Here is a 25,760-nt window from a genome sequence, read left to right as displayed (position 1 = left end):
AATCCTCTGGGGCTCCCAAAGGTGTCCTTGAGAGAGCAGCAGGGCGATGGAGTGGGTTTTGAACACTAGTTCTGAGACACTGGATTTTTTTCTCTAAGTCCAAATACAAACAATAAAACTGTTGAGCGTTGTGCAGACTGCACGTCTCTATGCTGCGCACTGGCCACGGCCGGGTCTGCTCATTGTTCCTAATTCTTCGGACCCGGCTAATTCGCCCTGCGAGGGGGCTCTGTACCTTTGAAATGGACACACCAGCTTTTTGCACATGCCACGAAAAATCCTACTTAAACGCATCCGATTGTGAACTCTGCTCCGTGATCGGTCAAGAGGCTGAAAGAATTAATAAAAGAAAGTTCCTGGAACGAACCGTAAGAAGTTGGGGCCGTATATGATTTTTTTTTTTTAAAGTCATGGATGTGTGTATGTGTGTGTGTAAGGCTAATGGGGCAACGGTTTTCTCCGTGATGAAAATATCTTCGGGCAGGAGGAGATACCCAGATGCACACTCCAAACTTGGGCACTCTGTTTTAAATCAGAGAAGCAATTTAATCTACGCTCTATGAATCAATTTAGCGATGACCGCGGCGCAAAAGCGTCCTGATAGATGCTGGACCGCAAATACACCTTATGCATGTGGAATCCGCTGATCTATTCTTTAATATTTACAAAATGAGGGCTATTACCAGGGCGACTGACTCCTCAACAAACACATTTTCATAGACTTCTGCGTGGTGATTGCTTTGTGTGAAATCGTGTTTGAGTGATAATAAGGAAAATCAGGAGCGGGTTTACTGCATTTCCGACCTAAGAGCTCGCCGGCCGCCTGCAGACGCTCCTGGTCCTCCCATGCTGAGCGGTGCGTGCAGGGCGACAAACAATCGCTTAGCAACACGAGGGGGGCAATTTGCGTGCGTCGCATTTGTTATTCCAATTGCACCGGGCAACGCGAGGCTACTGATTGTTTGTTTAGCGCTTTGTGGACACTTGTGGGTTTCGGCCCGAAGAGGAGGCGCAGTGCGAGCGCAGCGCCCCTGACCGCCTTCCGCGGGTGGCTCCTGCCTACCGACAGTGAAGCGCCTGCAGATTGAGAGGCAACCGGGAGGAGGAGGCCCCGCTGCACCGGGGTGAGCTTCGCGAGAGCTCACTGAACAACTGGCGTGGGGTGGCCCCAGAGTCCCTGTGACCTCTTCCTGGAAAGTCGCCACCCATTTAAGGACAGAGCTTCTGGACTGCATTTCCTCATCTTAGACCCTGCTGATACAGAGACCCTGCCCTCAGGTGGGGACGGAGACAGCACACTCCTTTGTCCCGAAGAAAAGCACTAAAAAAATGCTGTTAATTCCACCCTCAGTCTCCTTGGTAAATTATCCAGCAATTATCCAGCCTCATTAAATGTTAGGGATGTAAGGGACCCAATGAATGTTGGCATTGGCTTAATAACTAAAAAACAAAACGAAACAAAACAAAAACAAACAAAAAAACAAAGACAAAAACTGAGGCCCAGAGGAGGGATGATTTGCAAAGTGGCAAGGTTCAGTCTAGAACTCTGACCTCCAGACTCCCTGTACAGTGCTCTTCTTTCCAAAAGTCGGATGGCACAGTGGGAGGCTGAGGAAAGGAAGGGACAAAGTCTAGGGGGTTGTTAAATCTGAGTATTAAGAGAACAAGGTACCCAGTGGAAGGAGGCAAGACAGCGTGCTGCAAATAAGGGCGGAGGTTGCCTTATTTAACACTTCGCAGGCACTCTTAGATCCGCGGCTGAAGTCTACACGTGGCGCTGGTCTTAGTACGTTTGCAGAAACCTACGAGGAATCTGTCCCGGTTTCCCACCGCGCTTCTGCCTCTGCCGGGTTCATCAGAGCTTAAAAGATACACACGCGCGTGCGCGTACCGCCGCGTGCGCCCAGCCACAGACAGAAACGCAGCCAGAGTCCCTGCTGAAGTTGCAGCCTCTAGTTGTCTTCCATCATTTGCCCTGTAGAATTAAACTCGGAAATGTGGCCTAGGAACTGGTGATTTTTAAGTCTCGGAGAAAGGGGGACAAAAAAGCCTCCATCCCTAGTTAGAGAGGGAAGGCGAGGGCGATAAACTTCTTTCCCTAGCCTGACCTCTTTGAAGGGGAGGGTCACACTCCTTCCTTTGGGAGTGGTGTTTATTGTTTAAAAAAAGAAAAGTCCGCCATCTCTCCAAATTGAGACCCATCTCCGTCCTACTTTAATCTCTCCCCTACAACCACTTCTACTTTTGCTCAGCACTCAAAGAAGCAAAGCTCTCAGGTCGCGAGCAGGTGAGCGAATGGGCATGAGGGCGCCGAGGTCCACATGGGGAGGCCTAGGAGGAGACGCGTCGCCGCCTAGCTTCTCCCGGTCAGCGCTGCGCGCCTCCGGACTTCTGCGCTCAGGCAGTACCAAACCTGCGCAATCGCTCCTCTGACCCGGGAGCAGCAATTGACAAGCACCCTTTCCCTATGGCCCCAGAGCCGCGGAGGAGGCCGCCCACATACTTAACGTTACCGCAGGAATTTCAGACACCTTTGGTGGGACCCTTGGTTAATTACCCAGTATGAAACAGCGCAAAATGGGCGTGAGTTAAAGGCGGCCTTCCTTCGGGAAACCCGAGGTGCCTCGCTACCCCGGCGCTCCGCAGACTCGCCTGGGCCCGGCACTGCTCCTTCCCCTGGAGTGGCCGGAGTTGCCTGCGCGAAGGGCCGAGAAAGGACGGCTCTGCAAGACCCGGGCTTGCGCCGGGCCCAAAGGACCTCAGGGGCTGCTTTCATTCCACGCGCACCATCTCCTACCTTTCTGTAGAGCGCTCGGCTGCCTGCGTGCCGTCATCGTGGGCTGGTTGTGCCTCCAGCAGCCCCGGCTGACCGGCTGTGACGCGCCGAGGACCCCGCAAATCACCGCGGCCGCCTGCCGCGAGCAGAGCCGGGCTTGGGTCAGGCCGCCGGGGCCCAGGGAGCCCAGCCTGGGCCTGCCGGGGGAAGGACAGCTGAGGGGGGCGAGGGGGGCCCAGTCACGGAGAGAGCAAGTCGGAGGGGAAAATGCGATTCAATTGTTGGGGAAAGTGACAGGGAATCCCTCAAGTCCCTTTTATTTTTTCCCCGAATTTGGATTGAAAACAAAAACAGTTAAGGGAGAAGGCACCCTGCTTTTGAAAAAAAATTTCAAAAAGAAGACAGAAGACAAAACCTACCGACACCCACGCAGGGAGCAGTTGGAACCATCGCTTCTGATTGCTACTCTTGGTGGCGAATTTCAAGGTAGTGGATGAATTTGGTCTCCTCTGTATAAGGGCCTAGGGACGGCTATGGTGGTTTTCAGACCCAAAGTGACTGCAAAAGTATATATATATATACATATAATTAAGAACCGCGATGCACTTCTTTCGTCGTTTTGCCATTACAAATTTTGGCCTTTGCAAAAACAAAAGCGTTTTAGGGAGTTAACCAGTTCCATTCACGAGAGAATGTCAAGATAAAAAACAGAGGTGAAATTAGGCGGTCAGCGCATGGGGGCCAATGGAAGAGTGGAATTTCAATCTTGCTTGAGGACGCAGCCCCTCACATTTTTCTCAAACAAAACAAATTCCAAAAGGGGGTGAAAAAAGTAGTCCCAAAGTAAAACTGGCCACAATGAATTAGAGTTGCATGCAGAGGAAATCGCACCCAATAATAGGACCCAATCTGAGGGAAAAAAAGGTGGGGGCAGAGGGGTCGGCGGAGGGAGTTGTTAACTGCAGCCGCACAATGGAATTAATGAGATTAACCGGGGCAATTAGGACTCCCGCCCAGCTCCGTCGGTCCGCGGCGGGGCGGCTGAATGGAAAAGATTAGGTTAATTTCATTAATTCTGAATCCACAATCTCTTTTCAGGCCCCCGTAGCCCCCTCCCCTTGGCACCTCTTCCCCTCCCCCTTCCTCTAAGCCCCCCCCCCCCCAAAGGAACAGAAAGGGCCAAATCTGGTTCTGTTTGTCATCTGCATATTACCAGGAACTAAATCCAGGATGACGTCGACTCAGTATAAAACCAACAAGAGGTTCAGCTGGTCTAAACTCCGTCCTACCCGCGGGTTGAGTTCGGCGAACGCCGCAGCGAGGGGAGGGCGGGAGGAGGGAGAGCGGACGCAGGGGGCGGGGAGGGGCGCGGGGCTGCGCGCTCGCCGGCGCTCTCTTTCGGTTTGGTACGCCGCGGGAGGAGAGTGGACCCCCCAACTTTGAGGCTTTTTCCTCCGCGCATCCCCGCCGCCTCCCGGTCCCGGCGCGGGGCTCGGGGATGCCCGCCAGCATGTTCAGTATCGACAACATCCTGGCCGCCCGGCCACGCTGCAAAGACTCGGTGCTGCCGGTGGCGCCCAGCGCTGCGGCTCCGGTCGTCTTCCCGGCCCTGCACGGGGACTCGCTCTACGGCGCCGGCAGCGGCGCCTCCTCGGACTATGGCGCCTTCTACCCGCGCCCCGTGGCCCCCGGCGGCGCAGGCCTCCCGGCAGCGGTCAGCGGCTCCCGCCTCGGCTACAACAACTACTTCTACGGGCAGCTGCACGTGCAGGCGGCACCCGTGGGCCCGGCCTGCTGCGGGGCTGTGCCGCCACTGGGCGCCCAGCAGTGCTCCTGCGTCCCGACGCCCCCAGGTAGGGTCGCGCTAGTGTTGGCCTCCGCGGCCGCCTAAGTCCTCAGCCCCCGGGCGTGGGTGGGCGGTAGCGCTGGAGTTTTTCACTTTGCGCAAACTTTTCTCCTCTTGCAAACCTGCCCCCACCCCCCACTTTTTTTTTTTTTTTTCCGAATCGGGAGCAGGGGCTTGCACACTTGCTGCAAACCTTAGGCGAGTTAGCGGAAACTGTAACACTGCCTGCGTGGGGAGACTAGGCTTTTAGGGCTCCCTAACTGGCTTTGGGAGTGTGCCGGTGGACGGTGCAGCAGGTCCCCCATTTCCCCGCACCCTCGTTTTCTGCGTACCCCCAGCTCCAGCATCCTCTTGCAGACGACTTTAAAGTCGCGGGTGAGTCGCGGTCGGGCGTGTGCGCGGTGGCAATGGAGGCGGCTGACCGTGCGCCCTACTCTGTCGCAGGCTACGAGGGCCCCGGCTCGGTGCTAGTGTCCCCGGTACCGCACCAGATGCTCCCCTACATGAACGTGGGCACCCTGTCCCGCACCGAGCTGCAGCTCCTCAACCAGCTGCACTGCCGGCGGAAGCGGCGGCATCGCACCATCTTCACCGACGAGCAGCTCGAAGCTCTGGAGAACCTCTTCCAGGAGACCAAGTACCCAGACGTGGGTACCCGCGAGCAGCTGGCCCGGAAGGTGCACCTCCGCGAGGAGAAAGTGGAGGTGGGCCCGGGACCCTACGGGGCCTCGCAGCTTTTCCCAGCGAAATAAGGACCCAGCCGGGTGTGCTCAGCTCCTTGGGTCTCCGGCTCTTTAAAAACATCCCAGTGGCGGCCCGGAGGCTGCTGGAGGGCGCTTTAGGCCCAGGAAGTTGGATGAAAATACGGAAGCGGGAGCGGGTCTCCTCTCTTTTTGTTGACGTGCGCGCGGGGTCCCCGGGGTTCCCTTTCCACGCCGGGGTCACCCCGCGGCCACATCGAGCCCCGGGGGTCCCGGGGCATTGCGGGAGCGCGCCTTTGATACTAACGGTTGTTTTTGTCCTTTGTTGCGCAACAGGTCTGGTTTAAAAACCGCCGCGCCAAATGGAGGCGGCAGAAGCGGTCCTCGTCGGAGGAGTCGGAAAACGCGGAGAAGTGGAACAAGCCGTCGTCGAAGGCGTCGCCGGAGAAGAGGGAAGAGGAAGGTAAAAGCGATTTGGACTCGGACAGCTGACGGCCGCGGGCCGGCCGTGGCCCTTGCCTAATTCGAAGGACTTGCACACCCAGACGATGCTACTTTCTTGCACACGCGCTGCCTTTTGGGAGGGGGTTCGAGAAAGAGGAACGAGGAGCTGTAAATAGTGTACAGTCCGGAGGGTGGGCGCCTGGGGTCGGGACGCGCCGCCGGGGCTTGCAGCCCGAAGTCCGAGGCTGCAGGCGACTCCCTCCCCACCGTAGTATTTATAGTTAAATTAACGGTGAGACGGTACAATAAAGTGACGGCGATGTAGACAGGCCAACATTCTGTATTTCGCACCCCACCGCCAGCACCATCTGAGGCCCAGAAAAGAAGTCTATTTAGTTTGTAGCTTCGAAAGAAAAACTGGGCAGCTATGACCTGTCCAGGAAAAAAAAAAAAAAAGAGAGAAACAAAGTCTGGGTGTGAATGGTTGCAGGACCGGTGTCCTGGTTCAAACTGGATCCTTAGGTTTCTGAGAGAGGTAGCGCTGCCCCTGGGAGGAAGCAGCCTGGGATTGCTGTTCCCCTCGCCCGTGGGAGAGTCGGGACCTTTTACCTTCTTGTTGCTGGCGGGGTAGCCGGGAAGCAGGATCCGCCCAGAGTGGGGAGATCCTGGGAGCATCTCCAGAGCCCGCTTAGACCGCTTACTGGGCCCTGTTCCTGCGAAATCCCCAGACCTTAGGCAGACGGTCTGCGCGGAATTAGGCAGGCATGCCCTCTCTAGAAGCTTTCCTGGGTCTTTTGGGGTCCTTCTCTCTGCTCTCCTCCACGGCAAGCGTTTCTGCCCCGACAACCGCTGCGGAACAAGAGCTTGGAACTGTGAGCCCCAGGGCCCCGTGGGGACTTTCTTGGGGCCCGGCCCATAGTGGGCCATTGGAATGATCTGGCCCACGCCTTTGAACCCTACATTCTGTCTGGCTCGTGGCAGTCACTTCGAGGTGGGAGTGCTGATGCCTCTGGCTTTCTCTGAGGACTGTCTCTGCTCTGCACTGATGGGGCCAGAAGAGGAAAACCTGGGAGTAAGCTGGGGCACTGATCAGCGGCTTGTGAAGGCCTAGAGAAGCTTTCTGGTACCAGATAAGGGCTGGGGACAGAGACCAAGATGAGAGCATGCATTCTGTATGATTTTCCAGACCATGGTTGCAGGCGATGGGGTAGAGGCCAAGGGCCAACAAGAATAGCTTTTAATGCATTGAACTGTATCGGTTTTGCATTAAAATCCATTATAGACAAGGACACTAAGATGCAGAGAGCTTCCCGATGTCTCTGCGGGCCGGGAGTAGGTGAACTCTTTCCTTCTCCTAGGCTGCCCTGGGCGTTTGGTGTAAGGTCCCTCCCGGGGAACGCAGGGCATCCTGGCTGTGGAACACAGCACATGCAAATTAACAGCTTTTCACAAGAAGTGGAATTTTTTCCACAGCATTTTTCAGGCTTAAAAGGTAAAAGTGACTCCTGGAGCAGGTGAAATGGCACTTAAGAAAATAAGGGGTGACTCCCAATCCCCGTCTTTTTAGTAAGGAGTACCCCTAGAGGAAACAAGGAGGCGGCAGTTTTGAGATCAGGTCTGCCTCACGGGGCAAGACTGCCTCGGTTCATCTCCAGACTTCCTCATCTGTGACCTTGGGCAGGTTCCTGAACCCCTCTGTGCCTCACTTTCTATGACTGTAAAATGGGCACAGTCATAACATCTGCCTCCCCGGGGGATTGTGGACATGTAGAATTATATGTGGCACAGGGGAGGCCTTCATGGCTACAGGTTTTTTTTTTTAAGTGGGATTATGAGTTACATTGTGTCAGACCCAGCACTTTCAGACACATGTATAGTATCTTATTTTACCTTTCAAGTCCTCTGAGATGGGGAAAGTTTTCACGAGGAAATTAAGGTTCAGAAGGTTAAATACTAACAACATGCCGCTCTTAAGAAATACAGAGGGGACAACATCTTCTCCCAAGTAAATCATATACCATAATTGGGAATGTTTCTACTAGTACCAGTTCTGGTAAGAAATACTCAGAGGCCGTTACATTAATTGCAAATGAATCTTGCAGTGGCCATTATTATAGCTTCTCCTTAGGTATCAGAGTCCCCAGGGGAGAGCCTTTCCGGCTCGGTACCTCTTCTCCATCACTATTCCTACATGCTGTTCTCTGTCCCCTCACCACCGGAGGACGGTTGAGCCCTGACTTCTAGCCCTCCTCCACTACTCCCTATTCTGGAACATTCTGCCATAGGACAGAAGTGGGCAGTCTCATTTCACCCTGAGAAATCTGATGTCTCCAGAACGCTATAAACTCCTCTATGTCTTTGTCCAAGACTTGCCCTCAGATTCCTTATAAATGGGATATTTCGTTTTTAAAAAATGTACATTTATCTAGTTTGGAGAGGTGTCCACAACAAGTGACAGGGAGGGGAGGGGGAACTGAGGGAGGGGTAGATTCTCAGACACCATCCCCCCCAGGAACTCCTGGTGAAAAGCCCAGGACCGGTGGGCTGTGCCGGGAGGGGGCAAGGACAGGGTGGGGAGCCTGAGAGCTGTGCCCAGCTTGGCCTGAGCCTGGCCAGGGTGGCAAGAAAAAGCTTCTCCCTGCCCAAGTCTTCATGCAGAAGGACCCTAAGAAGTACTTTAGTATGTCTGGAGTCAAAAGTGAAATGTCCGAATGGTCTGCTAATTATAGCCCATTCACCTCCTTTCTGAATTCCCCAGTCAGCTGTGGGGCTCAAACCTTTTTCTTAGCCTGGCTGTTGGGATCAGGGAGGGCCACATGGTATCAGAACAGAAAGCACTTGGCCTTCAAAAGCCATCGATTGTGGTCAGTGGGGATTTGGATCACAAGAGTTGTGGAGTGGTGTGTATGTGTTCACACAGGCAAGACATAAGCCAGGCAACAGCCCAAGTATTTTCCAGTCTGTGTAACATGGCCCCTTTCCCCAGTTGAAGGTGTTCTCCCATTTCACAGCCCAGTAAACCGAGGCACAAAGTTAACACAAAGGGCCAGATGAGAACTGCCGTTTGCAAGGAATAGGGCTCTTTTGATCCAGCTGCCTCATAGAACACAGGCTGTTCCTTTTGATGGTAATTGAAGCTATGTATAAAAGTTCAGAAGGGGTGACTGCAGCTGCCCCTGGGGGACACAGGAATTCATCTGCCATCAAGTGCCAGACAGGCTCTCGCAAAGAACAATGACTCCCCTTAGAACCCCTAACATCAGTCTAGCACTTTCCACTGTAAAGCCCTTCTGCACGCATCTCAGGCCCTCTGGAGGGAGGAGTCGGCCCATTCTGCAGATGGGAAATGGAGGCTCAGAGAGACTAGGTGCCTTGCCCAGGACACTAAGTAAAGGGCAGAGCAGGCCCTGAGCTCCCAGACCTGAGCAGACCTCCGCCTTGGCCCTCTTGGGACTGGAGACAACTTCCTGGTGCCTCAGGTCACCTGAACCAAGTAGGGCCCTGCTGCTAAGAGCTGACAAGTCAGGGAAGTGAAGCGTGTGGGGGGAAGATTCAAGGATTCAAAAAGGCTGCCAGTCCTCCAGGGAGGGTGCATTCATCTTGGCCTCAGGCTGTGGGTGCGGGGGAGGCTTAAAACAATTGCTCTACAAACCACCCCTGTGGAGAGTCTGTCTCAATGACAGTTCTTTAATCAAACTTGCCTTTTACTGACTTTGGAAGTTTGAGCTAACATTTTGAGCCTTGTGTAAAGGATGTCATTTTAATGGGTGTGTGTGAGATCCAAGTTGGCAGGTTCCTTTCTTTGCACGTGGGAGAAAATGGGGGCTGGGAGGTAGGGGTGACAGGGAGCTCTTTTTCTGTATTGCATTCGAGTAAAATAGTTCCCCAGCTCCCCACCCGAAGATCCCTAGGTCCATAGCTCCGGTCTCCCCCCAATTCACTCTCCTTTGTTTGTTCCACATCTAATCAGTCACTTCTTTAAGTGAAATGAAGGGGTGTAAATGCTAACTTTCACCTATAAGAAGACAGAATTCCAGCCTGGGGAGGGCCGGGCCATGAGAGGTGGCGAGTGGACAGCTGGGCAGCTGGCCCTTGAGTCACTCTGGTCCCAGTCTCCATCCAGATGGGGCTGTGTGCTCACTGAGTGAACCTGGGAGAGGTTCCCTCCTCACCTGCAAAATGGGCTTGAGTAGAGGATTAGAGATAATATAAGAACCCAGCAGAGTGTCTGACACATTTATTATTGTGTGTTTTGAAAAACCACCCTCAAATCAGCTGGCTAGTACTCTGCCTAAGTAGATTGGAGTCAGGAATTCAGGAATGCACCTTGTTTTTAATTGTTGCTGGTGTAGCACTTTATGCATGACCACAGGACACAGACTCTAACAAAATTAAATGTGATTGCCGTGGACTTAAGACAAGGAAGCATCTGATAAGGTATAATGGGTCGCATTCTCCCTAAGAGCTTTAGGACTAGGCGATTTACAGTGAAGAAAGGGAGAATGTGGAACAGATTTGGATTCGATGTCCAGGTTTTATGAAATGACCTTGAAGTTTCTCAAAAGTAAAACGAAAACCAAACGCAGCAGCCAGTGCGAAGCTCCTTGAAAGTTCTGGGAGAAACGGATGCGGCTGGATCTTTCGCTTGTGGGGGTTTCTCACTTGCTGGGGAGGGGGACATGGGGTATCCCCCAGGCCTGTCTCTAGAGCCATGTGACAGCTTGGTCTTAAAAACTTAAAAAAAAAAAGCCATTGTCTTTGCAGTCCAGTTGACCCACAGAACAAACAGGGTGAATTATGACATGTTGTGGTATTTTCAAGTGGGTCTATAATTTTTGGATGCCAGCAGCTCTTACTCTCGAGTGACCATCCCTGGGAAGCAGCTTAAGAGAGATCTTAAGAATTCCTCTTCCAACCCCTCCTCCTCTCCTGTTCCACTTACACCTTCTGTTTTCCTAATTCTGAGGTCCTCCAGAGTCTGCTGACCAAATCAAGCGACTGAGTTTAGTCAGGGGAACCTCTTCCTAGCTGGGTGTTGGCACGCCCTCCCTTAACCTGAGCGGGTTTATAGAAGCTATAATTAGTGAGATAATTTTAGCCAAGATGGACAGAGTGGAAAAACGTCCGTATCATTTCCTCACGGGTTTCCTGGTTGTATAATGCTGAGCCCAAGGGATGCTTCCACCTCCCTGTGTTATCAGGGAGACTGACCCCGGGCGCTCCAGGTGCAGTGTCCCACGCTGGCCGCACACAGCACAGTGGCAGTGGTCCCACGTGGCTGCACGGCTGCATGGAGGATGGATGGGCTCTCAAAGGCATCCGTCACTAAGAGGGGGAGCTTTTGGGCTTGGGAGGGCCTGCTCCAGCCAGCTGGGCGCTCACTGCGGAGACAGCCTGGGGGCTGGTGTGGTCTGAATCACACCAGCCAGTGTTTGACCAGCCAGCATCACGGTGACCATGCCTGTTTTAATCATGTCCCAAAGAAATTACTGACATCACCCGGCAAGGCTAAGCGACTCCTTCTTTCCAGATGGAGTCTGGCTAATCCTCCTTTGAAAAATCCTCAAAGTGCTAACTCTGGGATCAGAAAAATAAAACTGCCCTTCTCCAAGAAACAGGGAGGCCCAGAGCATTTGGAAAGATTCCCCCCTCTGCGAAGAAGACTCAGAACTCTGTGAAGTCGGAATCCCAGCTGCTTGTTTCATCTGAAGATGTTCCGACCGAAGGCCAGATGGCGGGGACATTAAGGGATGTGCATGTTCAATATTGTTTTGTATTAGGAATAAATATTTAAATCTGAAACCAAGTGAATCCCTTTCTACTGAAGTGGGCAGGGATGGAAAATTTTGTGTGTGTGTGTGTGTATGTCCCCCTGCCATCCTACCTATAACTCGGCATGCGTGATTCCTGCTATGATCAGAACCTTCAGAGAAGTGGTCCCCCATCCACTGGTGCAGGGCACCAGAAGCCACGTGCCTGCTTCCTCCATTTCAGGGTTACTGTTTTTGTTCCATGTCTGCTTTTGCTGCAAGAAGACTCCCAACATGCATGGTTGAAACGGAGACCCCATCCCTTTGTCCTTAGCTTGATGAACCCCCGGTGGTTTTGTTTCTGTTTCAGCCTGTATGGTAACTGGACTCTGATACAAATGGGAGCGGATGAAAACTTAACCCTTCTCTTTCCTGCAATTAAAGCTCTGAAAAGATCATAGGTCTCTGGTTTATTTTTGTCTTTATGGAAGAGAATCGTGTGTAGTTCTTTTTTCCCCTTTTTATCCAAAGAGGGGAAATATTTTCTGCAATGCCTGGAGAGTGTGGTTAAAAAAAATGCATCTTATGTTGGAGAAGATTGACAGTTTCATCATCATGTCCTTAGCTAATCCCTTGTAAGCGTTACGAGACTGGGTGGAGGTGGTTGCTGTCATCTTACTGCATAATAATTGCTACCTCCACAGCTTTGGCCCTGTGTCCAGCACTGTTCTGAGTGCCTTATCATCTTTATTCTATTGAATTCTGTCCATGTGCCTGTGAAGTTGGCGGGATTGTTGCCATTTTGCAGGATGTGAAATGACATTGTCCACTCAAGTCAGGTTGATTCTGACACTCCCAGTTCAGTGCTCTTTCTCCACAGCCAGACTCCCTCCCTTAATAAGGACCCACCAGGAAGTCTAGGCTCAAATCTCTGCCCCGTCACCAGCAGGCAGCACCACCTGTAAGCTTCAGCCCCTTCATTTCCAGTGTGGGAGGGTTATCATTTCCTGCAACCCATGAAAATTACCTGGGGTTCTGCAGATGCAAATGATTAATCATGGTAAATACAGCAACACATTAAAAATAGAAGCACATGATCAAACATTATTTATTGAGACTTTCAACAACAGCAATGATAATAATAATAATAATAATAATAATAATAATAATAATAATAATGGCCCCCATTCAGTTCACAAATATTAAAAGGGTGCCCATTCCATGCCAGGCACTGTTCTAGGTGCTGGAGAGACAGCCTCTGCCCTCCTGGAATTTTATGATTCTGTTGAGAGAAACTGAATTCAGTCACCAAGTAGATAGGCTGTGATTTCAGATTTCAGTGGTAAGTGCTAAAACGAAAACTGGGTCTGCTGAGGAGATGGAGGGAGCGAGGGGTCGAGGTATGGTCTGAGGTCTGTGTGGACAGAGGCTTAAATGTCATCTCAAGTCATCCTCCAAAGCAGGGGTGGGCAGACTACAGCCAACGGGCCAATCTGGGCCACTGTCTGTTTTGTCAATAAAGTTTTATTGGAACACAGCTGTATCCATTCATTTGTGTATTGTCTACAGTTGCTTTCCCCTGTAATGTCAGAGTTGAATCATTGCAATAGAGACTGTAGGGCCCGCAAAATACTTAAAATACTTCCTGTCTGGTCTTCTACAGAAAAAGTTTGCTGATCCCTGGTCTGAAGTTTAGAGTTTAAACCAGACGCAGAGGTGGGGAGGTTATAGCTCAGTGGTAGAGTGCTTGCCCAGCATGCATGAGGTCCTAGGTTCAATCCCCAGTACCTCCTCTAAAAATAATAAACCTAATTACCTCTCCCCCAAAAAAGCTTTAAAAAAATAAATAAAACAGATGTGGAGGCTATTGCTAGTAAGGGATGGAGGCAAGGTTTACACCTGTGTGTCGTATGCTTTGTTTCCTTTCTCTGTGGTCTTAGCACAGTGTTGGTGTTGGCCTGTGATGGGGATTGGGGGGTGGGTTGGGCTATAAGGCAGGATGTGGAAAATGTAATATAGCACCTAATGCCTGGAAGCTGCTCTCTTGGTGATGGAGTTTGTGCAAGAAATGACTGCAGGTCAGTAGAAAATAGGATGTCCAGAAATGCTCAATTAGGTGACTTGGAGACCAAGAGGAAAGACAGCTGGAACCTTGGAAGGCTTCCTGGAGGAAGTGGGAATTGTAGGCCAGTTAGTATTTGGTCCAGGCAGAGAAGAAACATGAAGATAGGCAGGTATGGTGGCAGCCAGGAGGCCACCCTAGTCAGCCCAGAGAGGAGGCTGTCTGGCTGTCACACTCCAGTGCTAGCTCCCTGCATTCATCCCACACTGGCCAAGCTCCTACTGAGCCCAGGCCCTGTGCTGAGCTGGGTCAGAGATGTGAGCAGAGCAGTGTCCGTCTTCAAGCAGGAGAATTAGGCTGATTCAATACTAGATGACCAGTGCGGAGGTGGAGGGTGGGGGGACCCCACAACATGTGGGGTTGGGCAGAGGAGGGGTCCTAGAAGGCTTCTGGCAGTAGATCATTGGAGCTGCATGGTTTGAGGCACCTGGTGATGGGCAGGAGGAGAGGGAAGTCTTTCAGGATGAAGAAACAGCTTGAGCAAAGGCTTAGGGGGCGGGGACAGGGCATGAAGAGGGGGCGTCAGTGATGGGGATTGGCTGAGCAGAGATGGGAAGTAACTTAAGGCAGGAGCTTGGTGGGAACCCACGGTCTGGCACTGTACAGTGTTTAATTCACTAATTTAAAACCAGCCTGCAGGATAAGCTTCCCTCCCCTCCCAGATGTCGGGAGCTAGCCCAGGGGTGACCGGGGTGGTGCCAGCGCAGCATTCACATCCACCGTCAGCCACAGGCCTTTCTGGTCGAGAGAGGCCTGCGGGCCCACATTTCTCCAGCATCTGCTTGGCGTCCTCTCCATCTGCTATCACAGAAGGAGACAAAAACATCTCGCTCAGGGCCTTCCGCAAAGAAGGGTTTTTGGTTTTTTGGGGCTTTTTTGTTTTTGAATGGGTTTTAAAAGACAGTGATTTGTGCCTGGTAGTCTAGTTCATCAAAGTGATTTTTCCAGATGCTGTAATTCTTAGGCTGCTGACACATCAAGGCCCCTCCCACCCACCCCACCCCCAGCTCCAAGTCCCACTCCAGCCTTAGGCACCAATCCTCCCCCACGAGCCCTGGCCCAGGCCTACATTCGGCATCTTGTGGCACATAGATCCCCTTTCACAACTGTTCACTCCCTGTCCCTAAACAACCATGGGGTGTGGGTGTGTCAGGGACTGTTTGTCCCATTTTACAGAGGAAGGGGCTGCCAGGCCCACGGCAAGGGCTCTTGGGGGCAAGCAGGAGCCAAACCCTTCTCTGAGCTCAGCAGCTGGGCAGAGAGGGTGGGGCGGCCACGAGCACAAAGCCAGAGAGCAGACAGCAAAGATTTCCCAACACCTGCCCCGCTGCTCTTCCCAGGGGTTTGAGGGCGACTCTCAGGCCCGAGAAATGGAGCTGGACACGGGGTGATGGAGGTCGGGACTACAGATGGGGCCCTGGCAGCCCAAGGCCACTCACCCCCTCTGTCTCTTTCATTGCTGTTGATTGCCTAGTGAGGCTTCCAATTAGGACTAAGCATTGGGGTGGGAGGAACGGGCTAAGAGAGAGCTGGCCTGGCCGTCATTAGTTAGGCCTCTGCCACTTCCTGGCTTGGTGACCCTTGACCTCTGGGCCTCAGTTTCCCCGTCTGTTAGGGACAGTCCTTAGTCCTGCCTTGTCCACCAGCCAGGGTGGCTGAGGGGCCCACACAATTTGATGTACATGAATACGCTGTATGATGGGTCCCATGATCATGTATTTAATCAAACTTCCCGGCAGCTTAAGGATTTGGGATTATACCTGTCAGTGTTCTTTTCAGCTCTGACATTCTTTTCTTAATTTTTTATTTGTTGAATTTTATTTTAAAAATTTATTTATTTTTATTTATTTTTGTTGTTGAAGTATAGTTGGTTTGCAATGCGGTATTAGTTTCTGGTATACAGCATAGTGATTCAGTTATATATATGTGTATATATATATATTCTTTTTCAGATTCTTTTACATTATAAGTTATTACAAGAAATTAGTTCCCCGTTCTTGTTGTTTATCTATTTTATGTATATTGTGTGTATCCGTTAATCCCAAGCTCCTAATTTATCCCTCCTCCACTCCTTTTTGGTAACCATAAGTTTGTTTTCTATGTCTGTGAGTCTGTTTCTGTTTTGTAAGTAAGCCCATTTGTATCATTTTTTTAGATTCCATGTGTAGTGATATCATATGATATTTTGTCTTTCTCTGACTAACTTCACTTAGTATAATCATCTCTAGGTCCACCCATGTTGCTGCAAGTAACATTATTTCCTTCTTTTTTATGGCTGAGTAGTACTCTATTGTATATATATACACCACAACTTCTTCATCCAGTCATCTGTTGATGGACATTTAGATTGCTTCCATGTCTTGGCTACTGTAAATAGTGCTGCTGTGAACATTGGGGCGCATGTATCTTTTCAAATTAAAGTTCCCTATGGATATATGCCCAAGAGTGGGATTGCTGGATCATATGGTGAGTCTATTTTTAGTTTTTTAAGGAACCTCCATACTGTTTTCCATAGTGGCTGCACCAATTTATATTCCCATCAAAAGTGTAGGAGGGTTCCCTTTTCTCCACATTGTCTCCAGCGTTTATTATTTGTAGACGTTTGGATAATGGCCATTTCAGCTGTGACATCCTTTACCTCTATTTCTCAGCCTTCCCTACATCCAGGCTGCTTCATGGAAGTATTTGTTTTGTACCCGGCCTGTCACTGGTCTGGCCCGATACGTATGGCCCCTGCTACGCATTGGGTGACTCCCTGATAACACAGGCCACAGACCTGGCCTTCTCTTAGAAGGCCTTTGTTAGCCATTTAGTTTATGTTGTTTGGGGAAAGCTTGGGGCCACCAGAAGCATTTGGGCTCTTTTTTCCCCCTGCAGTGGGTTGAATTGAGTTCCCCCAAAAGATATGCCCAAGTCCCAACCCCTGAAACCTGTGAATGTGACCTTATTTGGAAAAAGGGTTTTTGGATGTGATTAGGTTAACAATTAAGTTAAAGATCTCAAGATGAGATCAGCCTGGATTTAGAGTGGGCACTAAATCCAATGACGGGTGTCCTTATAAGAGAAAGGAGAGGAGATGTGAGGAAGGGGAGAAGACACTGCAGGGAGACGGTCCTGTGACACAGAGGCAGACGGGGGTGATGCCACCACCAGACATGGACACCCGCAGCCCCCAGGAGCTGGAAGAGGAACCTTGGCCCTGCCAACACGTTGATTTTGAACTTCTGGCCTCCAGAGCTGTAAGATAATAAATTTCCATTGTTTTAAGCCACCAAGTTGGCAGTAATTTGTTGCAGCAGTCCTGGGAAATGAATAGACTGCTTTGCCCTGAAATGATGTATCCAAATCTAACTCCTTCTACAGTTGTTTATAATGGCACTTAATTAGGGGAGGGGACTTGTTCTTTCCCACTTCCCAGCTGGAGCATTTCAATGTCCCATTTAACTTTAGGATCTGTGAGAATGCAGCAAGGAAAACTGTGAGCACTTTTGTGGAATTGGGAGATTTTCATTATTTTCCTTCTGAAAACATTTCAGGATAATATTTCTAGGGAAACACTTTGCAGCCCAGGGAGTTGAGTGTGTGACTTCCAAGAAGGGAGCAGAAAGGCCAGTGCCCAGGTGACCCAGCTGGTCCAGCCCTCAAATGTGCCTCTGAGCAATACTCCATACTGTTCCCTCTATCAGGGATGTTTTTTCTCTGCAGTGCGGCCTTTTGAAATCCTACCAGTTTCCAGAAGCTGCTCAGGAGACAGTAAGATGAGCAGGGAAATAAACAAAGGCCCCAGGCTCAGAGACTCGTTGCAGGAAGAGAATGTGACAGGGTTCTTTGGAGACTTGATCTTCTAGTCCCGTGTGTGAGCTTGGGTAGGACTCCCGCCTCTCGGGGCCTCCGTTTCCCCTTCTTTAAGTTCAACAGGAATTTATTAAGCATTTACCATTATCAGGTAGGGTGTTTGATGGTGGAGATTAAAGAGCATACGAACTAGTTACGCAGTTATTAGGTCTAACGTTAGGACATAAAGACATCTGTGGGAGGAATGAGTGAGTGAGTGAATAAATGAGTAATGCCTTTCACCACGCCGGTATGTGGTTATTCCGCCCGGCCCTGCTGTGTGGTGGAGCTGTCTGCGTGCATGTCTGCCTCTCCCTCCACTTCACTGCACCGGAGGCAGCACCAGCCGCGGAGTGGGGGGCAGACAGACCGGGAGCGGCTACAAATGCTACAGAATTTGGATTTTTGCCGAATGATTGGGCTCATGCCATGTGACCAGGTGTTTGAGTCCTTGTAGGTCACCAGGGGACCTAAGGGCATTAGGATCACCCTGCGCAGACCCTTGAGTGTTCATGGAGATGAAATCCTGTTGCTGCAAACCCCAGAGAGTTACCACTTCCTCGTCTGGGCTGGGGTTTGTTACATCAGCTCCAGTTTGGGGCTCCCAGGGCTCACACAGGTCACAGGGCTCACCTGCAGATCTGATTCACTATCCCACTGGCTTTGGAGTTGAACAGACTGAAGTTTCATTCTGGCTCTGCTAGGTGTGAGCTTTGTGACCTTGGACAAGTCACCCAGCCTTTCTGAACTCCGTTTTCTTCATCAGGAAGGGGAGGATGGACGTAATACACTTACCCCAGGGTCTCCAAGGAGCAAATCCCCAAGAAACGGGAGCCAATGTCATTAGGAGCTTTGTGTTACGATGTGATTTGCTACTTAGATTTCACATGTCCGTTAATCTAAGATTAGGGATGAACTAGTTGGGGGTGAGGAGGTAGGTTAGTTTCCCATGGCTGTCGTAACAAGTTACCATAAATGTGGTGACTTAAAACAACAGAAGTTTATTCTCTCATGGTTCCGGAGGTCAGAGTTGTGAAGACAAGGTGCTGGCAGGTGCTCTCTCCAAAAGCTCTCGGGGAGATTCTGTTCTTGCCTCTCCCAGCTTCTGGGGTTCCAGGTGTTCCTTGGCTTGTGGCTGTATAACCCCAATCTTGTCTCCATTTTCACAAGGCCACTCCACCCCTGGATCTCTCTGTGGGTCAGAGCTCCCTCTGTTTTTCTCTTATAAGGACACTTGTCATTAGTTTTAGGGCCCGCCTGAAATCCAGGATGGTCTCATCTCTAGATCCTTAATTATATCTGCAATGACCCTGTTCCCAAACAATGTCACACTGGCAGGTTCCCAGGGTTAGGACATGGACCTGTCTGTTGGTGAGCCACCATCGAACCCCCTCCAGGAGGTAAGGAAAGGGAGGAGTTGCTATGAGCCCATTTCTCTGCAGAGCGTGAAATGCTTCTGTTACGTGCGCATCATTCTAAGACGGTCCAAGGGAGACCTCTCCCCTTGGCACTCGCCATCCGGCCATGCCGAGGGTGACCTCCTTGTACCTGTGATGCTTTGAGGCCTGAGTGCCACCCCTCGGCCCCGACAGGGTCGCAGGGAGATGAAACCCCAGAGGCAGCACATGGCAGATGGGTCTGCAGACCCCCTGTTTTAGTCACCATAACAAAATAGCATGGACTGGGTGGCTTAAAGAACAGAAATGTATTTTCTCCAGTTCTGGGGGTTGAAAGTCCAAGATCAAGGTGCCGAGAGGGCTGGTTTCTTCGCTTGCAGCTGGTCACCTTCTCTCCTAGTTCTCACGTGGCCTTTCCTCTGTGTGCAGACACACCTGGTGTCTCTTCCTCTGCCTGTAAGGACAGTAATCCTATCAGATCAGGGCCCCACCCATATGACCTCATTTAACCTTTGTTACCTCCGTAAAGGCCCTGTCTCCAGAAACAGTCAGACACTGGGGGTTAGGGCTCCAGTATATGAATTTGAGGGGGCTCAATTCAGTCTGTACCACCCCTTTGATTAGCTTCACCAATGGAACCAAGATTTTGACAGATCTGGCCTACTGGATGCTGGGTTTCTAAAGTCACATGTGATTTTTCCCTGTTCTGTTAATCAACACTGCACATCAGAGCTTCCTCCATCTGTAGACATTTCATTAAAAACTTCATGTGTCTCTGCTTAATGATGCTCCCAGTAACAGCCCCACATTGAACACTGAAAGCAGCGCAGGGACTGTGCTGGGCTTTTCCGCTCAGTCCTCACTTCCCTGTCCCCCTGTCAGCAGGGACCATCACTTGTTCCGTTTGGTTGATGAGGAGCTTGAGGCTCAGAGAGGGGAGACCTCTCAGCTCGGAATCGTCAGGGAGGCGCCACGAAGCCACATCTGTCTGACCCCAGAGACTGTTTCTCCCCACTTCCCTCCTGCCGACCCCCCTCCACCATCTCTTACCTTAGCTGGTTCAGAGAAGAACCTTGAACACCCATCTCGGGCACAGCCTCCCTTCCTTTTACTCCAGAAGAAGGCCTGCTTTTCCCAACCCTGCAACTTCTTCATCTCTCTGGAAGGTTACAGGCCTGGCCCGATACCCTGTTGTCTTTAGTCATCCAAAAGCCAGCTCCGCGGGGACAGCCGCCGGCATGCGCAGCCTTCTTACTGCCTGCGATTATGTCCAGTGTTTGGGGGAAAAATCTTCCCCACTCGTAGCAACGGTCTCCAGGCTGAGCTGAGCTAAGCTGAGGGCTTCCAAGTAGAGGGGTCATTTGGAGAATGACCAGCATCTTCATGGATGGAGGTGACCGCCAGCCAGCCGGCTGTGAAGGGTGGGTGTGTCTCTTTGTAGCCAAGAGGGGTTGACCTCAGGGATGCTCACTCTTCCCAGTGTGTGGGGCGTTCCCGTCACAGCCCCCGGAAGTCGAGGCATTTGGCCTTCACGAAGAGCGGCTTGTTTCCAGAGCGAAAGTGAAGAGAGCTGGCAGGCAGCAGCCTCTTGCACATGATTTTCCCCGGGAGCGTCTCTCTCCAGGATGATAGAGTGCTCTCTGGTTCACTTTTGTTTTCATTTGCATCCTCGATTTTCAATCATTTCGACTCCATTCCGTTGAACTGTTGAGGCCGTCTCTCTTTTGGCCATACTGAGGGGTTGGTCTGCGTTTGGTCCAAATTATGGGACTGCCGACAGACGGCACTGACAGTGCTGCAGCAGGCAGGGCAGGACGAGGTGCTGGGACGAGCTCTCTTCTGGGGTCGGAGAGCCAGGCGGCTCGGTGCTGCTTCCTGAGGGCCCTGAGCCCGGTCGCACAGGAGGGTGGTTGAATCTCTCAGACGTGGTTGCCTCAAGCAGAAAGCAGAGTTCATATCTCATACTCCTTTGTTCTCCCCAGGGCTAAGTACGGCAATCTGGGAAGCACAGAAGGAACCTTTCCCCCCTTTTCCCTCTGAGAGGGAGGGATGAGAAGATTCTTCAAATGAGTTGGATGTGAAATAGCAGAATAGAATGTTGGTAACCATCCATCCTTTTGCCAGTGGAATATTGCATCTAAGTATTCTTTCTATTAAACCCATGGTAAAACATCTCAGGGGCCAAATGCTGGCTATAGAAAGATGGTCTGCATTCTTGAAAAAAAGAAAAACCACCCTGGACTTCTTGGCAAGTTCGAACAAGGTATTTTCCCATTTAATGCTGGTGATAATGGATGTCCCATTTAATGCTGGTGATAATGGATGAGATAGAGTGGGGATCATTCCAGAGAGGAAAAGAGGCTCGGGGAGAAGGGGCAGGTCCAGGGTCTCACTGTGATTGGCTGCATCTGTGAGGTGGGGCTGGCTGAGCTCAGTGTCTAGGACAGGGGCCTCCCAGGAGTGCCCAGGGCACCAGGAGGTGGGGCTGAGCAGAGGTGGCTGAGAAGAAATCCTGAGCCCCAGGTCAGGAGGGGAGAAGGGGCAGGGATCAGGACCTGGGTCTTCAGTCTGGGGCCAAGCTGACCAGAACAGCTTTGCAAACTGGGTGGATGTGGGGTGCGTTGGGGTGAGAGTTTCAGGACGGCAGTGAGAGCTATGTGAGCGGGTCAGCCGTCTGCTCCTGCCAGCCGTGGGTAGAGGGTGGGAGTTGGGGCCCGGCAGATGGAAGGTTCTGGGCCTGAGAGGCACCAAGGCAGCATGTGGATTGACATCTGTGCACCAGGTCTGAATAACACTGGACTCAGGGCTGTATGAATGCAGAGTCCCGTGGGAACAGCACTATTTTTGGCCCAAACCGGGACAAAGGGCCATGATGAAACACCATCATGGAAGACCCTCCCTTGTCTTGATCATGGTTGCAGCTCTTCCCTCCCACTGGGGCCGCCCCTCTGCCTGCACCCTCCCCCCACCCGCGCTGGCCATGCTCCCAGGACCCAACATCATGCCCTCACTTTCTTCGCCCTCTTTGGATCGCTCTCCTGCCCCCTCTCCCTTGCTTGCTTCCATCCGTGTACGTGTAAGATACTAAACTATGCAGAAGGGCATGTAGTGAGGAGTAGAAATCTTCCTTTCCTCTTCAGTGCTCTTCTTGAGGGGGAACCCCTGTTCAAAGTTGGGAAGCCTCAGGCATTCTCTCTCTCTCTGTGAACATATGTGTGTGTGTGTGTTTTCATTAAACAATCCATCATGAACAACCCATGAACTGCCCTGCCAGTCATGTGATCAGCCTTCCGCTCTTGGTGTACCTTAATTTCTCGGTGTACCGACATGCCTTAATTTATAGACCATCTCCTTATTGCTGCTTAGGAAGCCATCTCCGATCCTTAACTGTCTCAGTTGACACCCAGAGACCACTGTTTAAGGGTCCTGTTTTGCCCTGTCCCCACCTGGGGAGGTCCTGGGGGACAGTACCCTGCATGTGGAATTGCTGGCCAGCCTCACTTGCCCCCTGCAGGTGTCAGTGTTGGCCGGGACCAAGTGGCATCTCGTTTCTATCTGACCTGTCCCCTACTTGGGAGTCAGTGTGGGAGAGGCACATCCATGTGTTAACAAATTGTTAGTTTCTATTCTTTTAGCTGCAAGTAACAGATATCAACTCAATCTACTTTTAATTAAAAAAAAAAACAACAAGTTCATACTGTATATAGCACAAGGAACTATATTCAATGTCTTACAGTAACTTATGGTTAAAAAGAATATGAAAACAAATATACGTATGTTACTATATGACTGAAGTGTTGTGCTGTACACCAGAAATTGACACAACATTGTAAACTGACTATACTTCAATAAAAATATGTATACAAGAACAAAAAAATTAAAAATAAAATTGTGAAGTGAAAAAAATAAAAAAATTTAAAAAAAGCATTTCTTAGGATGTAGAGCAGGAAGACAGCTAAACTTTTTTTTAAACTTTTTTTTATTGAGTTATAATCATTTTACAATGTGTCAAATTCCAGTGTAGAGCACAATTTTTCAGTTATACATGAACATATATATATACATATTCATTGTCACATTTTTTTCTCTGTGAGTTACCATAAGATCTTGTATGTATTTCCCTATGCTGTACAGTATAATCTTGTTTATCTATTCTACATTTTGAAATCCCAGTCTGTCCCTTCCCACCCCCCACCCAGGAATACAGCTAAACTTGATGAGGTTAGGTCACTCAGATTCTCACTTCATCTCTCATCTCCATGAAATAAAGAAGAGGCATTATTTCACGTGCCTGCATGTGCCTATGTTCTCTGTTCCCCATGTCATGAGACAAACACATGGTTACCAGCCACATGATCAAGGTCTCACTCCTTTTTGCTCTGTCTCTCATCACTCTATTTCACCACGACCCAATTCCAGATTCTAAGAGAAGGAACTCCGATCAGCCCTGCATGAATTGGATGTGCTTTCCCCACTGCCAAAAAAACCCCAAAAAACAAAACCCATCTGTGGTCAGAGCACAGAGATGCCTCATTCTCCAAGGGCAAGAGCGTCCCCACTCTAGGTCTGGGGAGACCAGAGGAGGCTGTTTTGGGTGGACAGACATTCCACAGATGCTACTTGTACAGAGAGTATCCCCAGTGCAGTACCAGGAGCCCCAGATTTACAGCTGAGAGACTTCAGACCAGGTCTGCTTTGGACTCTCTCTTTGACCTTGGAAATGTCAACAACCCCCAGCCCTCAGTTTCCCCATTTTTTCCAGCTTCGTTGAGGTATAATCAACAAAAATAAAAATCTGTATGCTATATTTAATGTGTACAATGTGATATTTTGATATAAATATATGTTGCAAAACAGTTACCACAATCATGTTGATTGACACGTCCATCACCTCACATAGTTACCATTTTAGGGGGCGGTGCTGAGAACATATAGGATCTACTCTCTTAGCAAATTCCAAACACAATACAGTATTATTAACTATAGTCACCATGCTGGACGTTAGATCTCTAGAGCTTATTCATCTTGCGTAACTGAAAGTTTGCTCCCCTTGGCTGAACATGTCCTCATTTCCCTCCTACCCCCAGCATCTAGCTACCACCGTTTGACACTCTGCTTCTTTGGGTTTGTGTCTTTTTCAGATTCCACTTACAAGCGAAGTCATGTGCTATTTGTTGTGTCAGGCTTATTTCCACTAAGCATAATGTCCCTCAGGCTTATCAAGGTTGTCCCAGATGGCAGAATCTCCTTTTTTAAGGGTGAACAATATTCCATTGTATATATATTATATACATATATATATATGCACCACATTTTCTTTATCCATTCATCCATTGACAAACACCTAGTTTGATTCTATATCTTGGTTATCATGAATAAGCATTATCCCCCATTTTTAAACATTGAATTAACAATGGCTGTGCTTGCTCCTTGCAGGGCTATTGTGAGAAATCGAAGATTATTTAAAGTGAAAGTGTTTTTTGCTCCATAGTTCCATACTTCCATCATTGCTGTGATTATTTCGTCAGCCGTTTTCTGCCCCTCCTCTCCCTCTTTCTTCTTCCAAAGATACAACTTGTTTCCTCATCATTGTAAAAAATGTACATACTCACTGTAGAAAAAAAGAAAAAGGGAGAGCCAGAGCCACAAAGAGACAATAAAACACCCTGAATCCCACCGTTAACACTATGTCATAAACTGGTTGTGACCTCAATTCTTCTTTCCTCTTTTCCTTTTTTTTTTTCCTACTTTCACTTTTTAAAAACACATATAGAATCGTTCAGCAGAGTTCTTGGTTCCATGTGTTTCCTCCTTTGGGGAGTGAGGGGGAGTGACATTTGGTGTGGGGCCACGGGGGGCGCCACGTTCCGGAGGGGAAGGCAGGAGAAGCGTGAGGCAAGACGCGGGACTGTTCCCGCTGCCCCCCCCCCCCCCGCCCCGCGTTGTGGGCTTCCCTTCTCCCTGGTTCCAGGTCGCCTTGAGGGGCTGAGGGGCCAACTGCTGGGGATGGGGTGGGGTGAAAAGCGGCCCCAACGAGGGCTGCAACCCCCCTGCAGCCCCCGGGAACCTCGCAGCAGCCATCCGCTCAACCTCCCTCATCTGCCCCCCTCCCACCTCCAGACTCTGCCACCTCTTTAGTGCTTTAAACCTTTAACTCACTTAAATGTGCGTACGTTCAACTGTAGGGACATGCACTGGCGGGGAGACCCAGTAGGAGGCTGGACCTGGGCAACACAGCCCCCTGCTCCTGACTGTTCCGAGGTGCCTGACCTGTCAGAGGCCACAGACCCGGCCCGGTGGAGCGTTATTTGGCTGCTGGGGGAAGAGGGGGTGGGATCTGAGGGGAGGCCAGTTATTGGGGAGGGGTTGTGCTTTCCAGGAAGGTGGGTGGAGATTCAGGCCACAAGCCTCGGAGAGACACACAGGGTGAGCACAATATATCTGTAGGTTAAAACTTGGGCTCCTGGGTTAGCTGGCTGTGTTCAGACTATGGTTCTGAGATCATGGGAAAATGATTTACTCTCCAAACCTCAGTTTCCTCATCTGTGAAATGGGGATGTCAAGGGTGTGGTCAGGGGGAGTAAGGCCTGTGTTGTAGTGTTTGCCAGTTTCCATGGTATCAACATTCTCATCATGGATGATTTCAAGTCACCAACATGAAGTTGAGGAAGGCAGAGTTGGGAAGCGATGCATTTCCACACCCTGTAGTATATTATTTCTAACACACTGTTACAATACATGTCAACAGCCTCAAGTCATAGTCAACAACTTACTTGAAAGCACAGGGAACCACATTCAATTTCCTATAATAAGCTATAATGGTAAAGAATATGAAAATACATGTATATATATGTATGTATCTGTATAGCTGAATTGCTTTGCTGTACACC

At 50.3% G+C, this 25,760-nt stretch overlaps 1 protein-coding gene and 2 long non-coding RNA genes across 4 annotated transcripts in view; 1 reads left to right on the top strand and 2 right to left on the bottom strand.

Moving 5' to 3' along the window:
* Positions 1 to 3,893, bottom strand: part of LOC116664395 — a 50,823-nt gene extending 46,930 nt beyond the window's left edge. Inside the window, exons 1-2 of one of the 2 annotated variants that reach the window (XR_004320912.1) lie at positions 3,196 to 3,893; positions 2,798 to 2,991 (exon numbers count right to left, since the gene is read on the bottom strand). This is a non-coding gene — a long non-coding RNA (uncharacterized LOC116664395). Of the gene's footprint in view, positions 1 to 2,797 lie in introns of both variants that reach the window. The other variant, XR_004320911.1, reaches the window with a different exon arrangement.
* Positions 3,894 to 4,124: 231 nt separating this feature from the next.
* On the top strand, positions 4,125 to 11,973 carry GSC (goosecoid homeobox). The gene is made up of 3 exons (XM_032482565.1): positions 4,125 to 4,629; positions 5,067 to 5,326; positions 5,660 to 11,973. Exons 1-3 carry the CDS (start codon positions 4,275 to 4,277, stop codon positions 5,813 to 5,815), a joined length of 771 nt encoding a protein of 256 aa, XP_032338456.1. The 5' UTR covers positions 4,125 to 4,274; the 3' UTR covers positions 5,816 to 11,973.
* Positions 11,974 to 19,155: 7,182 nt separating this feature from the next.
* Positions 19,156 to 20,174, bottom strand: LOC116664493. The gene is made up of 2 exons (XR_004321024.1): positions 19,921 to 20,174; positions 19,156 to 19,324 (listed from the first exon to the last, which is right to left on the bottom strand). It is a non-coding gene; the product is annotated as an uncharacterized LOC116664493 (long non-coding RNA).
* Between the last annotated feature and the right edge of the window lie 5,586 nt (positions 20,175 to 25,760).

Source organism: Camelus ferus, chromosome 6 (genome assembly GCF_009834535.1).
Source record: "Camelus ferus isolate YT-003-E chromosome 6, BCGSAC_Cfer_1.0, whole genome shotgun sequence".
In the NCBI taxonomy this organism is placed as follows: Eukaryota; Metazoa; Chordata; class Mammalia; order Artiodactyla; family Camelidae; genus Camelus; species Camelus ferus.
Note: the sequence above shows the minus strand (reverse complement) of the source record. Positions and strands in the feature narration are given on the sequence as shown.